This window comes from Loxodonta africana, chromosome 7 (genome assembly GCF_030014295.1).
Source record: "Loxodonta africana isolate mLoxAfr1 chromosome 7, mLoxAfr1.hap2, whole genome shotgun sequence".
NCBI classification, from domain to species: Eukaryota; Metazoa; Chordata; class Mammalia; order Proboscidea; family Elephantidae; genus Loxodonta; species Loxodonta africana.
The window spans coordinates 3,075,575-3,088,548 of NC_087348.1; the positions used below are offsets into that span (position 1 = coordinate 3,075,575).

At 51.4% G+C, this 12,974-nt stretch overlaps 1 protein-coding gene across 9 annotated transcripts in view; it reads right to left on the reverse strand.

The window, feature by feature from the left end:
* NAP1L4 (nucleosome assembly protein 1 like 4) overlaps positions 1 to 12,974 on the reverse strand; it is a 46,601-nt gene that overhangs the window by 1,276 nt on the left and 32,351 nt on the right. For 6 of the 9 annotated variants that reach the window (XM_064287602.1, XM_064287596.1, XM_064287603.1 and 3 more), the window contains 5 exons: positions 9,485 to 9,507; positions 8,796 to 8,915; positions 5,499 to 5,528; positions 5,158 to 5,214; positions 307 to 1,252 (listed from right to left, as the gene is read on the reverse strand). In XM_064287602.1, coding sequence (XP_064143672.1) covers positions 1,100 to 1,252; positions 5,158 to 5,214; positions 5,499 to 5,528; positions 8,796 to 8,915; positions 9,485 to 9,507 — 383 coding nt within the window. In that variant the 3' untranslated portion in view covers positions 307 to 1,099. Of the gene's footprint in view, positions 1 to 306; positions 1,253 to 3,264; positions 3,303 to 4,854; positions 5,041 to 5,157; positions 5,215 to 5,498; positions 5,529 to 8,795; positions 8,916 to 9,484; positions 9,508 to 12,974 lie in introns of those variants that run through there. The other 3 variants (XR_010322370.1, XM_064287599.1, XM_064287598.1) reach the window with 3 other exon arrangements.

Sequence of the window (12,974 nt, forward strand, 5' to 3'; positions counted from 1 at the left end):
AGCCACAAAAGACGGGCAACTTCCCCCAGGTCACACCGGGCCTGCCTTTCTGTTTCAAAGACACACCGACCACGGCACAGAGACAGGGCCAGAGGGAGGCGGTGCCCTGTCGCAGGATCAGCGTCAGGAAGCTGAGCACCTCGCCCACCTGACACAGCAGCAGGCTCACCCCTGCACTCCCTGGGGCCTGAAGGTGAGTTGGCACGTGAAGGGCTCCCCTTCACGGAGGCCAGACGCCCCACTGCGTGGACACGTATCACCCCTGCTGCCCGCCAACCCTGCACCCCACCCTCCCCCCGCCCTCAGGCTGAGGAGTAAGTCAACCCCACCGAGGCCCACAGGCCCGATTCAGGCAGCGGGCACATACTGGGCCCCTGATGCTCAGGGGGGTGAAAGCACCTATTCAGGGGGGGCTTCATCTTTTCACTCAAGGGGAGCCACCGAGCAGACCACACATTCAGCGCGTGAACCGCTACAACCAGTGACGAGCCGCAACTCCTAGGAGCGCCACAAACAAGTCTCACCCAGCAGGATGTTCTGGTCTTCCTGTAAGGGTTTCGGGGAAGTACTGTTTCCCCTTCAGAAGAGCAGACAGACTTTGATATAATCCAACGTATATATCTCACAGCAAGAGCTCATCGCTGGAAAAAATACCACTTCAGCCACGTCAGCAGCCCTGTGTGTTGTGTGGAGGCCAGCACAGACACCGGCTCCACTAACACTTCTGACCCAACAAGCCTGCTAGCGTGTAATCTATGGTTTCTGGCTGCTGAGATGACAACCCCTGCGAAAAGCACCCGGCATGCCTGTGGAGCCTCCAAGACACCCGCACTTCCTGCTTCCAAACGCCTGCTGGGGGACAGAGCCGACACCCTCCACGGTGCCCGCCGGGCCTTCAGCTCCTTCTTGGGAAATCACATCTAAGGGGTGAGGTGTGAAATGCAGGGGACAAGTGATGAACCTGGATGCTGAGTCAGCCTCTTCTAAGCAGAACAAAAAGAACACAATGCTGCAAACTGCCAGAAGGTGCACATCTGGGCCCAGGTGTCAGCAGGGGCGATGGTGCGCCACTGTAGGACGGCCTCCCCACCCCGGCCTGTCACAAGCACGGCTGAGCACTGCCAAGAGCCTGGCCAAAAGGCCTACAGGAGAAGTGACATCTGTCCAACGGCCGGCGGGGAAAGCATGTACACGTCCAGGTGGCCATCTGCAGAAAGGCACCGGCTAGCAACGTGAACCTCATCGAGTGGCTCTGCAGGGGTGACATGGTGGGAATGGGGGCAGATGACACCAGGTGGGAAAAGACTTTCTACTGTGTTCTCTCTAAATGACAGATACAGCCTACTGCATAATTTACTTTATACTGCATAAATAATACAGCATTTTCAACCATGAGATTAATTCATCTCCTTATTTTATATAAAACCAGTAACTCTGGCAAGAGGGAACACAGCCCTTATCAAGAACAGACAAGAAGCAAAAAAGACCACATAGTGGGCTGTCAAGAGGCCTGGGAGCTGTCAGAGGAAAGCACTCAGGATCCGGCCAGCATGCCTGTGTTGGGGTGCTTCTCCTTACTAGTCAGGCGAAGGAGGTGGGAGGGGAGCACACGCACGGAGGCCTGAGTTCCTCTGGGCAGGGATGGCGCCCGCTCTGCCCACTGGCCTTCTGAGAAAGGATGAGTAGTGGGGTTCATGCTGTGCCAGCTCTGAGGGCAGTGCCAACACAGGCAGGAGCCCAGAGCGTCTGCGTGTCGGGACGCAGGGTGTGAGAAGCCCGTGGCTTCCAGCCTGTAACACGGGCAGAAATAAAACTACAAGCTGTGCCACCTCCAGCCATGTCCCTAATTTGATGAGGGTCTGGTCACTCAGTGCTAAGCCATCACCCGGGCAGACGGAGGCAGTGCTTTCTAAATGCAAGGACGGGAGGAACACCCCTGCAACTGTGGCACCATTTAGAAGGAAGAGGTTTCAAAAGACCGGTCGGCCCAAGGAGGTACGGAGACGCACGCACCCAGGGTGGCGGCTCGAGATGGGATCAGTGTATCTCTGCTGGGGAAAGGGTGGTCACTGAGTGCATGTGTGACACCGGGACCCAGGAGAGACAAGAGTGGCCACAGTCTGTTAAGTTCTTCAGACATCCAGTGGCAGTAAGAATCAACAGCAAATGGGCATAATTTTAGCCAGTAAAATGACTGGGCCTGGTCCTTGAAAACACAATAAAGGGCAGAAAGTGTGTTGATTTCATCTAACTGTAACTTTTTCTAAGTCCAAATCTGCCAACAGCCTATTTGTTTCCTACGAAAAAAGCCCAGAGAAGTCAGACCAGAGGCAGCCAGACTCTCAGGTGCTTGTCTGTTTGCCCACCAGGATTTTCCTGCTTTTCTATTCTAGGGCAACAGGGCAGAGCCCTAGCTCCAGAGGTGAACACCTGGCTGGTGTTCCTTCCCATGGCATCTCCTGTTCCCACTTTTGCCCATCCCGTGATGCCTCTGCGACCTGCAAGGTGAAGAGGTCCCACGAGCAGGGGCATGTCTGAGCCTCCAGCCCACTCCAGACGCACGGGCACCCTCAGACAGCACGCTTGGCAGAGGGCAGGCTCCAGCGGCTGCTGCTCCTTTTAGTCTACAACTGGTGGTTCCCTTCTCCAGCCAGAGCACGCTCCTCCACCAACCTCACACCGAAACAGATGCCATTAGCTTCTCAGGTGAAAAATTCTGACAGGTTTCAGTTACAAAATTCACTTACTCTTCCGTAGACACCTATTCATTTGCACGACACCCAAACTAAAAAAGTACAAGCAGCCAACAGACATACGCGAGCGACTGGTGTGGGCCGGCCACAGGGACGGAGCATCTAACCCATCGAGATGCAGCCCGATCCAGCTGAGGACCCTGAATGCAGGGCTCTTTTAAAAGGACCATGGGGTGCCTGTCTGGCCAGTCTGCGGGCAGGTGACCTCCCTGGGTCCCTCTCCTCTGTCCTCTTCCTGGAGAGCAGAGCCACCATCAAGGCAAAGTCCACACGAGCTATGTCTTCGCTGCCTGGTTAGCAAGAAACACTGGACTCAGAAAACAAGGAGCCCAATCTACCCGTTTTTATGAACCTTTCAGGGGCTGTGTCAAAGCAACACATCAGGCCCCAGCAGAAAGCCTGCTGCTGAGGACACCAGCTCTCCTCTTACCCAGAGTCGAGGCAACACAGCACATGAAGTACGTACAGATCAGAAGCTCGGAAAGTAGGTACGAATGGAATGCCTCCTTACCTAGAAACGTATCAATGAGTAACTGACAAAAATTACACCTAAACGGGAAAAAAATGGAAAGGAACTGTCAGCATGGAAGAAAATGAAAGGCACAAAATTACCCAGGAGGCACAGCCACATTTCTCATGATACCAAAGAGCTGCCAGATACCCAACCTAAGACAACTCACTTCAGCACCCCAGGTCTGAGTCTTTAAAGATGGGCAGGAAACACTAGCTGCACTTATTACTATTTCCAACTCGGAAACGTTCCTCCTACTCGTGCAGACCCTAACGTTATGGAGCACGACCAGGGGGTGAGTGTGAAGAAACAACGATCACACCGTGGCCCCAGGGTCCTTTGGGATGGCGTGCAGCTGGGAGTGCATCCGTCCTGGCACTCCTCATGACCCCAACCACCAATCCATCCAAGACCGCAAGGGTGTTTATGACTGACTGCTGTGTGATGTTAATTGCGACCACCCGGTGAGTGAGAATGCTTGCGTAGAAAAGGTGGTGACGTGCAAGGAGATGGCAGATGGGGCAAGGTGACACCAGAGAAGCAGAGCAGACAGAACAACAAAAAAGACCCAGGGAGCAGAGCCCCAGGCACCAGCCAGACAAGCACCTCAGACAGACCCAAGTGTGGCCACAGGGCGTGGATGCTGCAAAACCTTCTGTCCTGGCTTTATGATCAAAGCCCGAGTGTAGCCATTCAGGGCCCTGGAGGGCAGGGGAATGAGCTGGATAAGCATGCCTGGCACACAGGTTCATGTGACGACGTCACAGCAGTCTGAGGTGACATCATCACAGACCCTGTCAACCAGTTAACGGACAGGTATGTCTTCGTACCCACCGAGCACGCCACACAGGGCCCCGTCCAGCACACCAGTGACTCAGTGACCGACAACTCCGCTGAGTCCACCTTCTCAAGCACTTGTTCTTGGAGAACTGCGCACAGGGCACATGCCTTAGGAGTCTGACACCAGCTGTCCCCTCTCCTGCCCTCCCTGAAGGACCTACAGTGACCGTGCACTCAGGACGGGTTGGTGTTAACGCACTGATCAAGGAGCCAGATGGTGACACTGACGGCTTAGCACAGTCCACAGTGGGCAAAAACAGGGCTACAGACAGACAGACAGACAGACAACGCCTGGAGAGACATATTACAACAAAGCCAGGTAATGTTAGGATTCTGACAACCCACAATCTATTTGATTCTAAGATGCAAGTAAGCTGTAAACAATTTCATGCTAGAAAATCCAGGTGTATTCTCACTACAGCTTTTGGGCTGCATTAAAGCAGTTCAGGACTTTAATATATATTTTAAACGGCAAGATACGTTGATTTCAGCTTGTCTGATACCACAAGGAAATCCAGATTTATAAGGACGATTCTTTTTAAAAATGTTTTCTTTAGCAGGGCTTACTAGTTCATTTTAAGTTACCTGAGACTGATATCTAGACATACCTTCTAAGTGCTCTCAGCCCAAGTACAACCGCAAAACCGTGCCTACGATACCAGTACTCCAGCCATGAAGAAATAATCCTTTACTCCCCACCCCAAGACCCTTCTTTGCACCTTTTCCAAAAACAAACAAAACCAAGTTTACCCATGTTGTCAGTTCCAGTTATTATCTTAATTAAGGGTCTGGAAGAGAAAGGTGCTCTACGGCAGGAGTGTACGCAAATATGACAGAACTTCCTGAAGCTTCCAGCAGGGCCTTTACCGGATTATTCACACACATCAGGTCGGTGACTATCTCTCCTCACTTTTTCTGACACATTTTTAGAGTTTTCTAGTTAGAGAAGGACAAATGCAAATTCTTTAACGCCTCTGTGTACAAGTTGGAAACAGTTTGTAAAAGGTCCAGCAGTACGACAAACCCCGGTTGGGCATCCCCCAAACCCCTCACCTTGGGGTTGATTTCCACATCGTCGTCCTCTTCACCCTCCTCGTCACCTTCTAGCTCCTGTGGTGAGGGGAGGGAACAGACAGGATTTACACGACTGTGGATTTCATTACCAACAAATTCAAGCAACGCAGTCCTTGGAAAGCAGTCAGGTATTACCATGCATAACTGACTAAGTCACTTCCACTGTACGGATGCCTTAGATGATTTAGGAGAGTTTTTCTGTTCTCACAGATAACCCTAAAACGAACAGATTCTGGAAAAGCCTGTTTTTCTTTCACTAGAGAATGCCATACAAAAGATACTGCACGGAAATGACCCTGTTTCTGTAACCCATTTCTTACCTCCTCTTCTCCCTCCTCGCCTTCTTCAAACTGAAAAAACAAAAAAACACCTTTAGGTTTCTAAAACATGGCAGCAACCCAACTGAGACAGCCCGTAAGCTCCCCACATCTCCTGACCCGGACCCCACAGGCCTGCACCGAGGAGCTGTGGGTGCGTGAGTCCTGCTGCTTTAACGGGTCCCCAGTACCTGACAACCGCCCCACACAAGAATGAGAATGGGGGTGCACAGAGGAGCCAGCCAATGGGAACACCACCCCCAGGCCCCCACGAGCGCTGGGACCCACTGTGGCACCACAACCGACTGCCCGCCATGCTTCCAGAGCGGAGTGTGGGTCGACAGGAACAGGTTTTACAAAATGATGCGTCAGTTTCCTTCCAATTTTCTACAAGGCTGATCTAAGCAAACCAGCAGCACAGCTCCTATCACATACAGGAGTTTCAGCCTGATTTTATATCTCACAACAAAGAAAGAGACACCTTTGCTTAGCAGACATATAACGAAGCCTTAGAATTTCTCTCTAAAATAAGTCAAAACTCAGGTGTTCCTAGGAGGCCCGCCAACTCTGATGTTACTGGGTACTGAATTCATCTCGCCAGAGGCCAATGACAACACCGGTCAGACTCACTCATGCTTCGAATGGGAGGCAGGAGGCATAGACCCAGACCAACTAAAACCTGCAGAGAACGCAGCCACTTGGCTGGCTATTCTGCTAACAAGCTGCCCCTCTGCTCCTGAGCCTGCATACGTGTGCTTTAGAGACAAGTCAGGATGGAGTTTAGAAGATCCCTATGGGTGGCCCAGGGGCTGCGGTCAGCACCCTCCCACCGCCCCCGCCCCCAGCCTCACAGCAGCCCCTTCTCCCTCCCTCACTAAGCACCCTGGCCCAACGGGCCCTGACAGGGAAGAAGGCCTTCGAGGGTCCTGAAGCCAACAAGCCTCTGGTGCACGTTAGGCCAGGTGTGGACAAGCTCCCAGCCTTGTTTCTGAGGCTCCGAGTACTTCACTTCACCTTCGAGGAGCCTCTCTTTTAAAAGACTCCACGTGGGGAGCTGCAAGGTCCTATTTACACTTGTCTAGAGCAGTGGTTTTCCATGTACAGCGGAACACCCCAAGAGGACAAACAAGTCGGATCCATCAGAGCACAGGAATAAGATATCAGAACCCTCATGTTGTACCCACCATCAGCACAGTGGTTATCACACCAACGCTGAGCAAGCGCCCACGGTGCTGGGTACTATTCTCACTCATCCCACCCTCCGACAGCCCTAGACTCATCACCCTACCTCCACCTTAAGAGATGAAGACACCGAGGCACAAAGAGGTCACACAGCTCCCAGTGGCAGATTTAGGGTTCAGATGCAAACGGCTGGTCTGCATTCACACTTGTAACCTGTAGACTGCTGATAAGCAGTGTGGTCTAAGCCCTGAATGCATTAAGCACAAACAAGCGCGTGTATGTTAAAGGCAAGTACACTACACTGCTCACAGCACGTGTTGTAATTCAGTACAGGTGCACATACTGCATGTTCAAATATTTACAGTGGCAGGTACGGAAACCCCAGTGGCGCAGTGGTGAGGAGCCACGGCTGCTAACCAAAGGGTCGGCAGTTCGAATCCGCCAGGCGCTCCTTGGAAACTCTACGGGGCAGTTCTACCTTGTCCCATAAAGTCATTATGAGTCGGAATCGACTCAATGGCACTGGGTTTGGTTTTGGGTTTTTTGGTAGGTATGGATCAAAAAAGCTTAGAGATCACTGGTGTCAAGACGTGTGCCACTCAATCAGAATGAGCTACAATCACGCACTCAGCTCCTCGGCCAAAACCCCAAACCCAGTGCCGTGGAGTCGATTCCAACTCATAGCGACCCGACCCTATAGGACAGAGAACTGCCCCATACAGTTTCCAAGGAGCACCTGGCGGATTCAAACTGCCGACCCCTTGGTTAGCAGCCACAGCACTTAACCACTGCGCCCCCAGGGTTTCCGCTCCTCGGCCACACAAGCCATGTTCCGTGTCCTTCCGTGCTGGACAGAGCAGGGCCCTCGTTGCAGAACGTCCCACTGCACAGTGCTGCTCCAGAGCTCTCTAAGCCACCAATTCTCAAAACACCTGCTCGAGGGCTGAAGTGACACCACACTCCCTGACCCCACTACCACCTCACAGTCTCAGTGTGTGGGCTCCAAGTTAGAGAGGAGAAGCTAAACTCCCCAAGTGGAGTAACAAGGCTCAGACGGCTCTGCGACAATCCCCCCAGCCAGTGGGCGAGGTGTGAAGAGGAACAGGCCTCTACCGGGCTCCTCCAGAGCTGGGAAGCCCCTGGGCACTGAGTGACTCCAAGCTGCCCGAGCACCTGCGAGCCTGCCTGAAGACTTCCTAGGGAGGGCAACCTAAAAGCACCCATGGCCACTGGGCTCTGAAAGCCGGGGATAATCGTCATCTAAAGCCCACTTCCAGTAACACGCCACAAAACACGGCTCTCCACACATTGGGAGGATGCAGGCCACCCGGAGCACCGGCGCCCAGGGAGACAGAATGGTGTCTTGGGACAGCTGGGCTCCCTGGGCCACACACCAGGTCTGGCGATGGGAGAGCTGGGTTTCCACTCACAGAGAAAGGCAGCATGCGTAGTTCTGCTGTTTTACTTGTGGACCTCAGGCTTCTATTTCTTTTAGGATGATAAGCCACAGGCTAGCATGAGTCCACCTCACTGATGATCGTGTGGTGGGGCCAGACCTCCACAAACGAGATCTTCCCCAGGGCTAAAGGCCCGTGAAGTGCACAGGCCACAGGGAGTGACAACGGGCCTGTGGGGATGCAGGCGGTATCATGGAACGTGTCACTGGAGCACGGTTACAGGAACTTTGCTCCAAGACCGTCCCACAGGAGATCTGTTTCTCCTGTTTCTAAGGTTTTGTCTCCTCCTATTCTGCTGTTGTCGTGTGTTGCTGAGTCGATTCCAACTCACAGCAATCCCACGTGACAGGGTAGAACTGCCCCTTATGGTTTTCTAGGCTTTAACCTTTATGGGAATAGATGGCCAGGTCTTTCTCCCACGGAGTAGCTGGTGGGTTCGAACCACCGATCTTTGGGTTCACAGCCGAGTGCTTAAGCACTGCACTACCAGGGCTCCTTCCCTCCTAGTCTAGTCTCTACAAACACAGTAACAAGCAGCTGCGTCCACATATCAGGCTGACAGCATCATAAAAACCCTGGGCTTCACAGTGTCCCAAGACACGATTCTGTGCTGACAAGAGACAAGCGTGTGCGCTGACATCCCCCACCCCACCCCACGTACGTTGTCGTCGTCTTCAATGGCCTCCCCAGTGAAGTAGAGCACCGCTCGGGGGACTATCCTCTCGCGGAAGAAGTGTCCAATCTCAAAATCGGAGGCTAAGGTGAACTCGGAATCTTCGTCCTGAGGGGAAATCAAAACGTGAGCGCAGCACTCTCGGCCCCTCACCCATCCCACCCTCACCCGTTACGTGACTTCAAAAGCACCGAAGTGGGGGGAGCGACTAGGAGTATACAGCAAGGTGTACAGAAGATTGTCTACGTGGACTGATTTGTAAACGTTCACTTAAAGCACAATAAAAATACACACACACACAAAAAGCACCAAGCCCCTGCACTGCTGCACTCCCAGGCAGCCGTCACTACAGACGCAGAAGCCACCGAGTGTGCAGTAACCTTAAAGGAAGTGACGGGACAGCGTGGCAGGGAAGCAGGCAGGTCCCACCAGCTTCCTGCTGTCCACGTGAAGTGGGGGTGCTGACGCCCCAGGCACGAGGCACTCAGCACGAGGGGGACACACACCTGACACGGAAGGCCAACACCGGACATTCATACTGTTCTCCAGCCAAAAGAAGCAGTAATTATAATTTAACACCAGGTTTTAGGGAGTAGGAATGGGTTTTAAAAAGTAGAGGACTGCACAGAAAAAAAGAGTTTTGTAGAAAAATAAGACTTTTAATGACACAATCTTACCAGTGATTCTCCATCCCCAGAAGCTATAAAAAGAAAAAGACAAAACATGTATGTATTATACTGAAAACCAAAATACGTAAAACTAGCCCACACAGCAGGCTCAGCTGACGGATAAAACGGAGATTTCACAACTCGAGGCTTTTCATCAGAAAGGGCTCGAGCCGCGGTCCTCCTCAGGGGTCTCGTCTTCTCGACTTCCCTCCCGGGGAGAACGTATCTAGTCCTCGTGTGAGAGCTGTCCCGGCTCCCTCCGCGCCTCCTCCTTGCCCACCCGAGCCCCGAGCTGCAGGCTGGAGCTGGAGCACAGACCTGGCATTTACCGAGGCGTAAGTCATTAATGGTGGGCAAGTGTGCTGAGAAGCCCATACTGTGGCCGTTCAGGCGGAGACTCTACGTCCTACAAAGCTGCATCAACAAAAAGAGTCCTAAGCCCTGAGAGACCCAGCCACTAGGCTGAGAGCTGGGGACCGTGGTCTCAGGGGACATCTAGCTCAACGGGCATAACACAGTCTACTGAGAAAACGTTCTGTATCTGACTGTGGTGAGTAGCAACTGGGGTCTTAAAACCCTCCGAGTGGCCATCTAAGATACATCTGCTGGTCCCGCCCCGGACAGGGCAAAGCAGAATGAAGAAGATCAAAGACACAGGGAAAGATTAGTCCAAAGGACTAACGCGCCACAAGTACCACAGCCTCCACGTGACTGAGTCCAGAACAACTAGATGGTGCCAGTTACCACCACCTTCTGCTCTGACAGGGATCACAACAGAGGGTCCTGGACAGGACGAGAGAAAAACGTAGAACAAAATTCCAATTCACACACACGCAAAAAGACCAGACTTGTTAGACTGACAGAGACTGCAGAAACCCCAGAAGTATGGCCCCCTGACACCCTTTTAATTCAGTACTGAAGTCACTCCTGAGGTTCACCCTTCGGCCAAAGATCAGACAGATCTACAGGGCCAACAATAATACACGAGGGACATGCTTCATAGTTCAATCATGTATACAACACTAATGGGCACACCCGCCAAAATGTAAAGAGGAGAAGGCAGGAAGGGACAGGAACACTAGACGAACGGCAACAGGAAACCTGGGGAGGAGAAGGCGAGGTGTTTACACATCAGGGGGTCGGCATCCAATGTCACAGAACAATTTGTGTTATTAACCGTCTAATGAGAAACTAATTTGCTTTGCAAACTTCACCAAAATCACAGTAAAATGAAGTAAACAACAGCCCTGAACCTGAGAGTCTAAGCGCCACTGTGGTACTCCATCTTTCTGCTGTTTAGAAAGCAGGAAGGAGGGCAGAGTGCTGAAAGGCTCTTCCCACAAAACAGAATTCCCTGTGGGCAGGGTGGGTCAGGTCAGGTTTCCACACAAACCTGGGCAAATAGGATTTGGTGCTGAACTACAGACCCTAAGGCTTGACAGGAAAGGCAGGGATGGAAACCACACTAAACCAAGCAGAGTGACACGCCAATGGACATCTAAAGTGTCTGCTCTGGGGCCGATTCTCATCAGGAGCTGGAAGTTCCCTTTGGTCAGTCTCACCCTGGGGGCCCGAGAGCCTTGGGTGCTAAGCGACTCAAAGCTGCCCTCCCTGAAGTCCCACCAGGCCTGCTAGGAGAGAGAACCTAAAGCCCCGTGGTCACTGGACTCAGGTGCAGGGGAACAAGTGACCAGTCCTCGACTCTCACTGGGTTCTGGTGTGCCCTCTCATTCCCACAAGGCGCTCCAGGCAGTCTGCGGCACTGTGTTCACTGCTGAGGAGCAGACGTCCATGGCTCTGTGGGCTGAGGTCACCATAGTGTCTAAGGCACAGGTCTGGAGCCAAGCTGAGACCTTGAGCACCTGACAGGGATTTCCCAGGGGTGACTGGCCGGGGTTCACAAGGACCTGTTTTCTAAGGAAAAAAGAGAGGGCTGGACACGCTAACTACTGTCTCTTCCATTTCTCAAAAATTTCATTGATTTTGATTATTTTCTCCACTACCCTACCACCTCCTTCCCCCCGTTGTTGTTGTTGTTAGGTGCTGCCAAGTCGGCTCTGACTCATAGCGAACCTCTGTACCACAGAACAAAATGCTTCCCGGTCCTGCACAAACCTTACAATCATTGCTATGCTGGGGCCCACTGTTGCAGCCACTGTGTCAATCCACCTCATTGAGGGTCTTCCTCTTCTCCACTGACCCTCTACTTTACCCTCCACTTCTAAGGAGCATTCTGGCTGTACTTCTTCCAAGACAGATTTGTTCGTTCTTTTTGGCAGCCCATGGTATATTCAATACTCTTCGCCAACACAACAATTCAAAGGTGTCAATTCTTCAGTTTTCCTTATTCATTGTCCAGCTTTCACATGCATATGATGCGACTGAAAACACCAACGGCTTGGGTCAGGCGCACCTTAATCTTCAGGGTGACATCTTTGCTCTTCAACACTTTGAAGAGGTCCTTTGCAGCAGATTTACCCAACGCAATGCGTCTTTTGATTTCTTGACTGCTGCTTCCATGGCTGTTGATTGTGGATCCAAGTAAAATGAAATCCTTGACAACTTCAATCTTTTCTCCGTTTATCATGATGTTGCTCACTGGTCCAGTTGTGAGGATTTTTGTTTTCTTTATGTTGAGGTGCAGTGCAAACTAAGGCTGTGGTCTTTGATCTTTATTAGTAAGCGCTTCAGGTCCTCTTCACTTTCAGCAAGAAAAGTTGTGTCATCTGCATAATGCAGGTTGTTAATGAGTCTTCCTCCAATCCTGATGCCCCGTTCTTCTTCATACAGTCCAGCTTCTCGGATTATTTGCTAAGATAACTGTCTTCCATGTTTCCTGGCATAGATACATCCATTTGTTGAAACATCTCAATTGGTATTCTGTCAATTCCTGGAGCCTTGTTTTTCGCCAATGCCTTCAGAGCAGCTTGGACTTCTTCCTTCAGTACCATCAGTTCCTGATCATATGCTACCTCTTAAAATGGTTGAACATCAACCAGTTCTTTTTGGTATAATGACTCTGTGTATTCCTTCCATCTTCTTTTGATGCTTTCTGTGTTAATATTTTCCCCATAGAATCCTTCATTACTACAACTCAAGGCTTGAATTTTTTTCTTTAGTTCTTTCCGCTGGAGAAGCGCCACGTGTGTCCTTCCCTTTTGGTTTTCTATCTCCAGCTCTTCACACATGTCATTATAATACTTTGTGTTCTCGAGAGGCCCTTTGAAATCTTCTGTTCAGTTCTTTTACTTCATCAATTCTTCCTTTTGCTTCAGCTGCTTGACGCTCAAGAGCAAGTTTCAAAGCCTCCTCTGACATCCATCTTGGTCTTTTCTTTCTTTCCTGTCTTTTCAGCTACCTCTTGCTTTCTTCACGGATGATATCCTTGATGTCATTCCACAACTCGTCTGGTCTTCAGTCACTAGTGTTCAATGTGTCGCATCTATTCTTGGGATGGTCTCTAAATTCAGGTGGGACATACTCAAGGTCATATTTTGGC